General features: G+C 42.9%; 1 protein-coding gene across 2 annotated transcripts in view; it reads right to left on the reverse strand.

Moving 5' to 3' along the window:
- Positions 1–13221, reverse strand: part of LOC125461153 (acetylcholinesterase collagenic tail peptide) — a 102553-nt gene that overhangs the window by 70585 nt on the left and 18747 nt on the right. For both annotated transcript variants that reach the window (XM_048549619.2, XM_048549628.2), the window contains one exon: positions 5038–5147. In XM_048549619.2, coding sequence (XP_048405576.1) covers positions 5038–5147 — 110 coding nt within the window. The remainder of the gene's footprint in view (positions 1–5037; positions 5148–13221) is intronic.

The following is a 13221-nucleotide window of genomic DNA, read 5'->3' on the forward strand; positions in this document are numbered from 1 at the left end:
ACACAATTGGCTAATCATACTTTAGACAGATTCTCAGAACTGTAGGTTTTCATTAATAGAATGCAATAACCTATTTTGGTTCATTACAAGGGCATCCTCTAGTGAGACCCATAAGTGACCTTCCTCTACCACAATAGACCAAGCAGGCTCCATAGATCTCTACACTTAGAGGATGGTGTTGTGTGGATTTTGTTTAACTTCACATATAACAACAACTGAATAAATATTCACAAGGTCATTTAAAGAACTGCAGGGTGTTATCTTCAATCAATAGCGGTGGATCTTTTATTTAGCAGAGCGATGGGACAACGATGGCATCCAAAAAGTAGCATCTCTGACAGCACAGCTTCCCTCAGTGCAATACTAGACTGTCAACAAACATTTCAGTGCCCAAGAACCGGAGTGAGATTTGAACCTGGAACGTTAGGTGGAATTTTTCCTTCCTTGGTAAGTTCAGCCCCTTGTGTTCTGAGGTGAGGATCCTACCAAGTGAGCTGCAGCCAACATTTCAATAGGTAGTAGAAATATTGCACGGCCAACTGAGCTTCTCATGCTTAAATCGATTTTATAAGCTAAAATGAGTGAATGTCTTCTGTATCCTTCTGTACTTTATCTTGTGCCTTACAGTCTTGATTTGTGCTATTTATATACTCCTAGTTGCATGCTATCTTGATTCAGATAACATTTTCATGAGCTATCACAAAAAAAATGGTTAAACACAGGTTTACGTAAGTATATGATAAAGTGTATGTTTATCTTTAAGGTGCGAACTTTAATAATTCAGTATTGAATGCTACTGTCCTGTTCAGTTTAGTCTTGGTGTCTGGGGTCTCACCAATTTTGAAGCATCAATAAAGGGTTACAGTGGAGTCAGATTTAGGAAGCATTGATGTTAAGAGAAGCTGCCTCCTTCTTCTCAGTCTAGGTGCTGAATCACTTTCGGTCATAAAGGAAAGAAGTGCTGGTGCATTTCAAAATGCTACTGATTTTAAATTGCAAAACTCCCCAAGTTAGTTAGTGTTTAAAATGTATTTATTCTTTCTTTCTGCATTGAACATTAACCACAGTTCAGTATCTCTCAGCTACTTCAGGTTTCCCATTGTTTGCACTGATTTCCTACATTCAATTCATTCATAACAGTCATATTTCCAGTAACAAGTTTTGAAGTAACCTGGTCAGTGCATCTCTTGCTCCATTGTAACTGCTGGTCTCTACCAGATAAAAATACCTAAAACTACTTAGAAGAATCCATTTAAACACTGCACTATAAACAGCAACCTGGTGGTATCTCCAAGCCAATGAAACTAGGTACTAATCACTCACATGAGTATAATTTACATATTCAACTGCAACAAGAGACAAAAGACTTTTAAACCTATAACACGTAACTGAAGCTGGTAAACAGGCTGAACCAAGAAATCCTATATCAACAGGGAAAAAATGCCTGCACAAAAACAAAGATATTTTCAATGCCCAATTAAATGCTAGCAGGTAGAATAATTTACCTTCGTGTATGATTTAAACCTGGTTTTCCTGAGTCTCACAGTTTCTAGCCTGAACCTTTGGCCAGTTTTGGACTTGTCAAAGGGTGGCTGTTGTAAATTTTACATCTCTGAGCTACACAGACATAATACATCGGTTTCTTTGTGTAGGACCTCTATTTTAAAAATTGCCTGCTCCAAGCTTACAAGTTTTAGCTTACAACAACTGCTTGGTTTCTCGATGTTTCCTCTAGCCCAAACTCTGGCTTAACAAATTAAGTTCATTAATCGCCAATATAAACAGACTCAAGTAGTCCAACAGAGCCAATTCACGTTTCATGATATGCCATTTACTCTGTAAAAAGTGCTGGACAATATCCAACAGCAGTTCCCTGCCTCCAGGAATGTAAATGATCTTCCAATGGAATAGTACCACATATTAGGGAGAGGGGAGTCAGTTCAGTTCAGTTGGCTGGTCAGCTATTTTTTGATGCATATTGACACCAATAGCATGGGTTCAGTTCACACACTGGCTGAGGTTACCATGAACGGGGCTCCTTCTCAACCTCTCTCCTTGCCTGAGATATGGTGACCATCAGGTTAAACCACCACCAGTGTCAGTCTCCAATGAAAGTAATCCTATGGTCTGTAAGACTATTGCGACTTTACCTTACCCACTACCTGAATACCCAGCAGAACAATCGAACATTCAATGTAATTTCTCTTCTTAGGAGTAGAGCTAATCATGCAATGCATTCAGTGTGATTCAGCAAAGACATTTTAGAGTACTAGAGGGGACAGAACACAACTTTGAGACTTGTCAACCTCAGATGACGATAAATAACACATAGTGGAGAATCATTCAGTGCTACACCAGATTGGCACCTTTCTATCTTTCCAGATATAAGCTCAGGGAATATTTTGGTTATTACATGGTCCCCAGTAGGATCTCAGCTGGGCTTGAGTAATTCAATCAGATCAAACATGCTGTCACTAAAACCCCTTAAAAGCTACTTGCAGCTTTTTTGGCTTGAATGAAATGTTAGTTTTAGAATACGACACAGGGAATTATTATATAATAGCCAGCCTATTTGAATACTTATAACTTGTTAATATAAAATAGACAGTCTGTGACTTTGCTTATTCCCCAAACATAGTGTGACATGGCACACTAACTTGATGAATCCATGTCAGATTTTACTTATGACTTTAGTTTGTTTCTTTCCTGAAGATCCTGGCTCAAAGTATGATACCAGCAAACCACTGTAATTTTATATATGACTTTTCTTTATGCTTATACCTGTTGAGAGGCAATTCAGCTACAGCAACATTACAGCTGAGCTATGCTCTTGCCATAAGTATTTGCTGATTGCTTATAAACCATGCACCCGCATGGGCCCCAGCTATGCCTGCCTCTTTGTAGGTTACGTGGAACAGTCCCTCTTCCGCACCTACACAGGCCCCAAACCCCACCTCTTCCTCCGGTACATTGATGACTGTATCGGCGCCGCCTCTTGCTCCCCAGAGGAGCTCGAACAGTTCATCCACTTCACCAACACCTTCCACCCCAACCTTCAGTTCACCTGGGCCATCTCCAGCACATCCCTCACCTTCCTGGACCTCTCACTCTCCATCTCAGGCAACCAGCTTGTAACTGATGCCCATTTCAAGCCCACCGACTCCCACAGCTACCTAGAATACACCTCCTCCCACCCACCCTCCTGCAAAAATTCCATCCCCTATTCCCAATTCCTCCGCCTCCGCCGCATCTGCTCCCACGATAAGACATTCCACTCCCGCACATCCCAGATGTCCAAGTTCTTTAAGGACCGCAACTTTCCCCCCACAGTGATCGAGAACGCCCTTGACCGCGTCTCCCGTATTTCCCGCAAAACATCCCTCACACCCCGCCCCCGCCACAACCGCCCAAAGAGGATCCCCCTCGTTCTCACACACCACCCTACCAACCTCCGGATACAACGCATTATCCTCCGACATTTCCGCCATTTACAATCCGACCCCACCACCCAAGACATTTTTCCATCCCCTCCCCTGTCAGCTTTCCGGAGAGACCACTCTCTCCGTGACTCCCTTGTTCGCTCCACAATGCCCTCCAACCCCACCACACCCGGCACCTTCCCCTGCAACCGCAGGAAATGCTACACTTGTCCCCACACCTCCTCCCTCACCCCCATCCCAGGCCCCAAGATGACATTCCACATTAAGCAGAGGTTCACCTGCACATCTGCCAATGTGGTATACTGCATCCACTGTACCCGGTGCGGCTTCCTCTACATTGGGGAAACCAAGCGGAGGCTTGGGGACCGCTTTGCAGAACACCTCCGCTCAGTTCGCAACAAACAACTGCACCTCCCAGTCGCAAACCATTTCCACTCCCCCTCCCATTCTCTAGATGACATGTCCATCATGGGCCTCCTGCACTGCCACAATCATGCCACCCGAAGGTTGCAGGAACAGCAACTCATATTCCGCCTGGGAACCCTGCAGCCATATGGTATCAATGTGGACTTCACCAGTTTCAAAATCTCCCCTTCCCCTACTGCATCCCTAAACCAGCCCAGTTCGTCCCCTCCCCCCACTGCACCACACAACCAGCCCAGCTCTTCCCCCCCACCCACTGCATCCCAAAACCAGTCCAACCTGTCTCTGCCTCCCTAACCGGTTCTTCCTCTCACCCATCCCTTCCTCCCACCCCAAGCCGCACCCCCAGCTACCTACTAACCTCATCCCACCTCCTTGACCTGTCCGTCTTCCCTGGACTGACCTATCCCCTCCCTACCTCCCCACCTACACTCTCTCCACCTATCTTCTTTACTCTCCATCTTCGGTCCGCCTCCCCCTCTCTCCCTATTTATTCCAGTTCCCTCTCCCCATCCCCCTCTCTGATGAAGGGTCTAGGCCCGAAACGTCAGCTTTTGTGCTCCTGAGATGCTGCTTGGCCTGCTGTGTTCATCCAGCCTCACATTTTATTATCTTGGAATTCTCCAGCATCTGCAGTTCCCATTATCTCTGCAGCAAATATGGGACTTTTGTAACATGTTTAGCTCAGTGCCACAGCAGGATATTCAGAATAAAAAAGTGTGGAGCTGGATGAACACAGCAGGCCAAGCAGCATCTTACGGGCACAAAAGCTGACATTTCGGGTCTGGACCCTTCATCAGTACTTTAATGTTACGAGATGTTTGCTCATAACGTTACTATATAAGTCAATATTATCATGTACAATTGAAATTGGCTGAGTAGTGACAAGAAATGACACACCACAATTTGTACTGAATGTACAAAACAAACAGCATTTCACAACCTGTTGCTGCAATAATTTTCTTCAGAATGTGTATAATCTAACATTGAAATTTTTAGCAATATTTCAGCAGTGTCATTTGATAGACCCCATGTAACTGGTGAAAATTGCGCAGATCATTCCAAGGCCTAAACAAACAGCAAAATAGCAGGCGTTAAAGGCAGACACTATATTTGTGGTTAGCAACAATGATAGCAGGATGGGTATGACACAAAGGAACTTGGTGGTACTCACAAGACTTTTGCTTTCCATGAAGATAGGTGGTGGAAACATCGGGGGTGGTGGAGGGGTCAGCAGACAACACTTGTTAGTGCTTCTCTTTTTGTGTTCCACAGGCCCCAGTGCTGTATCACAAAAGAAATGCAATCAGACAATCAGGCATTACTCTTTTGCTGTTACAATTACAGCCTGATATTTGCTGTTTAAGAAATGGGCATCTCAAAAATTCGAGCAAAGCAGATCACCCTCAAATAAATATCGACGCAATATTTCCATTTTAGACAAGAGAATCTGAATATTACATAAATGTTAAAGCTGATCTCGTATGGATTGATGCATTAAGAACTTAAATGGCATAGTAGCCAGAAACACAATTCTACAGAGGAGTATTGAATCACAGTAATAGAGTTATACAGCACAGAAACAGTCTCTTTGGTCCAACACACCGACCAGATATCCTAAATTAATCCAGTCCCATTTGCCAGCATTTGGCCAATATCCCTCTAAACCCTTCCTACTCATGGATCCATCCAGATGCCTTTTAAATGTTGTAATAGTATCTGTTTCCATCATTCCCTCTGGCAGCTCGTTCAAGACACGTACCACCCTCTGTGTGAAAAAGTTGGCCCTTAGGCCCCTTTTAAATCTTACTCCTCTCACCTTAAGCCTATGCCCTCTAGTTTTGGACTTCCCTACCATGGGAAAAGGACCCTCGTTAATCACCCGATCCATGTCCCTCATGATTTTTTTAAACCTTTAACAAGGTCACCTCTCAGCTTCCAATGCTCCTGGGAAACAAGCCTCTGCCTATTCAGTCCCTTCCGATAGCTCAAAAATCTAATCCCGACAACATCCTTGAAAATATATACCGACTCCTTCAAGTTTCACAACATCTTTTCTATAGCAGGGAGACCAGAACTGAACACAGTATCTTAAAAATGGCCTAACCAATGTCCTGTACAGCCGCAACATGTTGTCCCAACTCCTATACTCAATGCATTGACCAATGAAGGCAAGGGCGTGATGCATTTGTTCAATTTCATTATAACAAGGTGTAGAGCTGGATGAACACAGCAAGCCAAGCAGCATCAGAGGAGCAGGAAGCCTGACATTTCGGGCGTAGACCCTTCTTCAAAAGGATCTAAGCCCGAAACGTCAGCCTTCCTGCTCCTCTGATGCTGCTTGGCCTGCTGTGTTCATCCAGCTCTACGCCTTGTTATCACGGATTCTCCAGCATCTGCAGTTCCTACCATCTCTGTTCAATTTCATTGACATGTTTTGATTTAATCGATGATTTTTTTTTACTTTGAATATCACATGAAAATATTATTTCTGTTTGAGTGCTTTGTTATGCTTATGGGCCTTTTGAAGCTGAAATTAGCTGTTGAAACAGGTTGTCATGGGGTTGGGGTGCTTGGGGAGTCATCATTGCTGGTCGCATTTCTAACTCTTCGATTTGCCCTGCTCTGTTACATGGCATCGGTGCATTCAATTTTCACAGCACTGCAAGTAAGAAATTGCATGAACAAATTAACATAAAACATAGCTGCAAAGTAGGCAAATCAATCCATTAAGTCTATTCCACTATTCAGTAAGATGATGACTGATCTGCTTGTGACCTTAACTACATTTTCTTGCCTACTGCCCTTAGTGCTAAACCAAGTTGATCAAAAAATCTTCACCGATTTTAATAAACATTCAATGAGTCAGAATGCAGTGGTCGTTGGGAAAGAGAATTGCAAACATTGGTGACTCAAAAGAAATTCCTCTTCATCTCTCTCTGAAATGGAAACCCTCAATCCTTCACCACCACAGCACCCACTGCCATCACCAACCCCTCACCCCTCCGCCACCACAGCACCCACTGCCATCACCAACCCCTCACCCCTCCGCCACCACAGCACCCACTGTCATCACCAACCCCTCATCCCTCCGCCACCACAGCACCCACTGCCATCACCAACCCCTCACCCCTCCACCACCACAGCACCCACCGTCAATACCAACCCCTCACCCCTCCACCACTACAGCACCCACCGTCATCACTAAACCCTCACCCTTTCACCACTACAGCACCCACTATCATCACCAAACCCTCACTCCTTCACTGCCACAGCACCCACTATCATCACCATCCCCTCCCCCTCCACCACCAACGCACCCACCACCATCACCAACCCCTCCCCCCTCCACCACCACTGCACCCACCACCATCACCCACCACCTCCCGCTGACTTGTTAAACAAGTGAATTCAGCAGGCAGGTTTCCAAGGTGGAAGTGCCAATAAACGAGCTGCTGCAGTGGATGAATGGCAGACACACTTGCCCATGTGGACCCTGCTGACACTAGTAAGAAGACATGAGGGCATTTCAGAATCGAGAGCCCCAGAAGCCTGATCTATATTGAAAAACAGGAATTATGGTCAACCATAGCCTTTACACTTTTGTGGCACATTCATGGGACAAGTGACAGGGAATCCCTTGGGCCCTCCTACCTGCCATCAGGACGTCATCTCTGCGCTGCGAACAGCCTCCTGACCCAGCAAAAGGCTTGTACGACACTCTGCATCATCAGAAACTTGCCCCAGTTGGTCAGTTAGCAGATCTGTGCTGCTGTGCAGGGTCTTTTCCCACATTGTCCATTTCTCCAGCAATATCACCTCAGGTTGAAGCACATCAAGGAACCAGAGAGATGAACAGGTTTCGATGTTTGCTCCCAGACCTGCACCCAAGCCTTCTTCCATGTGGCTGAGAATATTCTTCCCAGCTTTTCGGATTAGTGGTCTACAGTCTTCACCCACTCTGTCTGTCACTGCACAGTTACTGACTAACCTGCTGAGTATTTCTGTTTCCACTGTACTTCCACTGCTGCCCTGACCACAACAAAAACATTTGCAAAATGAACAATTATGTTGGAATTTAAAAATGAATACTATACAAAATAAAAATGAAAGATTTAATTGCGATTGAAATGAGCTGATATGATGATAATGACTCCAGCCTGACCTTTTGCACATGTGATCACATTCTGCTTTCAACAGTCAGTTGAATGCAGCGTGTGATGGGGATGTTGGATATCAAGCAGCATTTGACACTTTTACCTCTGTCACCACGCAGTGACTTTGAGAGTTGCTCAATGGGAGTTTCCAGCACGTAGCTGTAGGAATGTCAACAAGCTGTCTTAACAGCTAATCACATCCAATAATACACAAAAACAACCAAATTGAAAAATTAAAGCTGTAAAATGAATTCATTTTTTAAAAAAACCATGGGGGAACATTTGGCATACATGTGGAAAGGGAGTAGAAGACAAAATGTCATTAAAAGGTCATTTAAAATTAAAAGTCTAAAGAATTTATTGATCAAACAATCTAAATGGCAACATTCAACATCTCTCTGTATAGACAACTTCTTTTTCAGAGCCAGTTGTGTTGTTCAGCAATAGTTGTCACCCTGACCACCAATTAAAACTTGTTTACACCTGACTGAAATTGGATCTTTTCATGGTTATCAGCAGTGATTTAAGACCGGAAAATGGGAACTTCTCATCACATCAACTCTTTTCTCTGATTACTGATTCTGTGGGCAGGAAGATAGTGGTTGTGTCTATAGTACAACATGTGGCAGAGCTGTGAGCGACAAACACCTACTTCAGGATTGATACAGTGTGGAGCTGGAGGAACACAGCAGGTCAGGCAGCATCAGAGGAGCAGGAGAATCGACATTTTGAGCCTAGACCTCTCCTGCTCCTCTGATGCTGCCTGACCTGCTGTGTTCCTCCAGCTCCACACTGTATCAGCTCTGACTCCAGCATCTGCAGTTATTGCTATCTCCTATTTCGGGATTTCTGTATTAATCCAGCCAGGCATTAAATGCTGAAATTGTACACAAGTTCAGAGTGTAACACAGGCAATTTACTGTCAAAAAAAATTGCGCAGATGAGTACTTGAGAAAACAAAGTAAGGAAATGATTTAAAAATATAAAGCAAAAAAGAAATAAAAGTAATTTCACAGATTGGATTCCAAACACCTTTCAATTCCACCTTCGTTTAAGAACATAAAATCGAGAAGTGGGAGTCAGCAATTCAGCCCCTCGAGCCTGCTCTGCCATTCAGTAAGACGTAATGTGCTCCATTGTCCAGGTGTCTCCAATAATAGGACACTTCTATGTTGGTGAAATCACTATTTAAAGTAATAACTAAGATTTAGAATGTTTCGTCGTCATCTCATCCCTCAATGATTTGACACATGTCGCTTAAAGGAATCGCCAGCCTTTCCAATGTAGAAGTTGTTCCTTTCTCTTGTTCACTTTTCACAGAAATGCATGCCTGGGAGATTATCAATTGCATCACTTGCATCAATCTATTTAAAGTTAAAGCAGCCACGTGATATGTCGTGAACTCACTTTCACATGGCTTGCTGACAGATCTACAAATAAAAGCCAGACAGATTTTTTCCCTCGCAACTAAATAATAATATGAAACGTAAAAGTATTGACAAATGCAACAACTGGACACAGAGACAGAACTGGGCCTCATGCATATTGTCATTCAATAAGATCATGGCTAATCTATACCGGAGATATATTTAACAGTCCTTGTTTTATATTTCTTGATTACCCTTGGACAAAAATCTCAGACTTGGAATTTTCAATTCACCCAGCCCTACTGCCCTTTGAGGAATTAACAGTACTTTATGATCTTGGAGAGAACAGGCATTATCTGAGGTTTCTTAATGCCCTTTATAACATTGTTTAAGTGACAATGTAACTTGTGCCTGTTTATTGTATGAAACATTTGATCTGCTTTGGACCAAATAGGTTCACTAGCTCCAGGTATGGTGACAGTTATGTACCAAAGCACATGGTGGCAGTGGTTGAATTGGCCTGATCATATGACAGTGCTAATTCTCTGCACCTATAGAGATTCAAATCAAGACTTGTATTTGTACATCCATTCAACAAGAAAGTCTGTCAAGTGGTAAGTATTGTTTCTGAGAATGTCTTCAAATGGAACATAAAAATCTCTCATGGAGGTAGATTTTGAATAGTGACTTCAATTCATCTGATCTCTCTTGCAAAAGTCTTTATCTAACAGTATACTCCAACATGCCAGTGAATTGATTCTTTTACTGAACCAGATCACAGAATCAAATGTTTTTCAAGTAGCAGTATTCAAATTCTTCAATGTCATATCCCACACACCAAATTCCCTTTGAGGTATTGTTTTCAGTCAATCCTAACTATGCAAAGTAAAGACATTTTTCAATTGTGAAGCTAGGCAGAATTCAAAACAATGAATGTGGCCAAAACACACTGTGATTTTAAAGTTTCTGAGAAGATTTGCAGCTCGGGTCATGGATGAGGTTGTAGACATGCTCGCCGAGCCGATGAGTTTGGTTGCAAATGTTTGGTCACCCTGCTAAGTAACATCATCATTTCACCTCTGATGAAGTGTCGGTGTTCTGTCCCGCTTGTTATTTATATATCTCAGTTTTTTGGGGTGTTTCATATCACTTCCAGTTCTGTTTCGCAGTGGTTTGTACAGAGGGTCTAGTTCAATGCATTTGTTGATTGAGTCCTGGTTAGAATATCAGGCCTCCAGGAATTCGCTGGACATGTCTCTGTTTGGCGTGTACAATTGTGGACGTGTTGTCCCAGTCAAATTTGTGTCCCTCTTTGTCCATGTGTAGTGAGACAAGTGAGAACTGGTCATGTTTCTTAGTGGATAGTTGGTGTTCATGTATCAGCATCATCAATTTTCTTCCGGTTTGGCCTATGTAGTGTTTTGCACTGTCCTTGCATGGTATTTTGTACATTACACTGTTTTTTCTTGGTTTTGGGTATGGGATCCTTCATGTTCGTCAGTAGCTGTCATAGGTGGTTGTTGGTTTGTGGGCTATCAGGCTCAGATCCCTAGTTATCAGGTTAGCCCACAAACCAACAACCACTCTATGACAGCTACTGACAAACATAAAGGATGCCATACTCAAAACTCATGGAATCTACCTTCGTCGCTTTCCCAGATAGTGTATTCCAAATCCTAACAATTCTCTGATTAAAGAAGTTTCTCCTCATCTCAGTCCTAGCTCTGTTGCTGACAACTTTGAAATTGTAACCCCTAGTTACTGATATACCAACCAGCAGAAACAGAATATCCTTCTTTACCCTGTTAAAATGGTTCATAATTTTGAACAAATCAATACTGTCATCTCTTAATCTTCTCTGTTCCAAGGAGAATAAACCCAATTTTTCTAATCTTTCCTTGTATTTAAAATGCCTCATTCCTTGTATAATTCTAGTAAATCTACTTTGCACTCTCTCCAGGCTGCTAACGTTCTTCCTAAAATAAAGTGCCCAGAACTGAACACAATGCTCCAAATGTGGACTGATCAATGATTTGCAGAGGCGCAGCATCACTTTCTTGTCTTTATACACTATGCTTCTATCAAAAGACCCAAGAATCCTGTAAGACTTCTTAACAACTGTTTCAACTTGCCTGGTCACCTGCAGAGAGTTATGTACGTGAACCCTGAGGTCCCCTTGCTTTCGTACTCCCCTCAAAGTTATACCATTGAGCCTGTGTTGTCACTCCATGCTCCTTCTTACCTTACATTTTTCTACACTGAAATTCATCAGCCAGTTGTCAGCCCATTAGGCCAACTTTTCAAAGTCCCACTGAAGTTGCCCAGCGTTGATCTCACAATTCACTATTCTCCCTAGCTCAGCATGTTCTGCCAATTTTGAGACTTCTCCCTCGACATCCACCTCCAAATCATTCACATAAGTCAAGAAAAGCCAGGGTCAAAACCAATTTCTTGAGGAACATTACTTTCAACTTATCTTCAGTCTAAGAAATGCCCATCCATACCTGCTCTCTGTTTTCTAGCTTTCAGTCAACTTCTAATCCATGTTGCCATCAATCCCAAACATTTCTAAATGCTAACCAACCTGCCGTGTAGCATCATATCAAATGCTTTCTGAAAGTCCATATATACAACACCCACAGCATTACTCTCATCCACTGCATGTCTCACCTCATCAAATAACTTGGTTAAATTTTTCAGACAGGATCTGCTTTTGACAAAACCATGCAGACTATCGACTGTATCCAGGAAGGCAGTCTTTTCATTTAATCACATTGGCATTAACCTTTTCTTTCTGCATTGCCATCAGATCTTTTCTGTTTTGCACTGTTGCTTGCCTATTGATTGGTTGATTTGGGCTGTGACCCTTCTCCAAATGGGAAAAACTTCTATCTCCTCTGTCTATAACATCTCATAACTTTGCACAACTCATTCAAGTTCTCTCTCAGCCTCCTGCTCTAAGAAAATTAACCCATCAGTCTCTTTTCATAGCTGAATCATTCTAACGCAGGAAACATTCTGATGATTCTCCTCTATGAGGTTTTTGAGTGGATTTGTAGCTCAGGTTGTGGATGCTTTGGTTGGTTGGCTCACTGAGCTAGTTCATTAATTTGCAGACATTTCATTACACTGCTGGGTAACATCATCAGTGCAGCCTCCGATGAAGCGCTGTTATGTTTTCCCACCTGGTATTTAAATTCTGGGGTCTATTGGATTGGTTACTTCATTTTTGGTTTTCCTTCACAGTGATATATATATAGGGTCTAGTTCTATATGTTTGTTGATGACTTTCTTGGTGGAGAACTAAGCCTCGAAGAATTCCCGTGTTTGTCTCTGTTTGGCCTGTCCTAGGATCCCATGTTGTCCAAACTGAGCTGGTGGTTCTCCTTATCCTTGTGAATGGAGATGAATGAGTACTGGTCATGTCTTTTTGTTGCTAGTTGGTGTTCATGTATCCTTGTGGCCAGTTTCCTTCCTGTCTGTCCAATGTAATGTTTGTCGCAGAACTTGCATGGAATTTTGTATATCATGCTTGTTCTGTCTATAGTGGGTAAGGGGTCTTTGGTTCGAGTTAGCAGTTGGCGTAGGGTTGACGTAGGTTTGTGTGTCACTCTGATGCCCAATGGTCGTAGGAGTCTTGTGGTCAGTTCAGATACGTTTTTGATTCATGTTAACATGACAAATGCGTCAGGGCATGCAGTATCTTTCTGTTGTTTGTCTGAAAGACATCATCAGACCCAGCTGTTCGGGAGTCTGTTGTCCGTAAATACTTGGTAGAGGTATTCTTCTTCATTTTAGCATAGTTCAGGGTTGCTGCAGCATGTTGTCACTTGT

Source organism: Stegostoma tigrinum, chromosome 2, assembly GCF_030684315.1.
Source record: "Stegostoma tigrinum isolate sSteTig4 chromosome 2, sSteTig4.hap1, whole genome shotgun sequence".
NCBI lineage: Eukaryota > Metazoa > Chordata > Chondrichthyes > Orectolobiformes > Stegostomatidae > Stegostoma > Stegostoma tigrinum.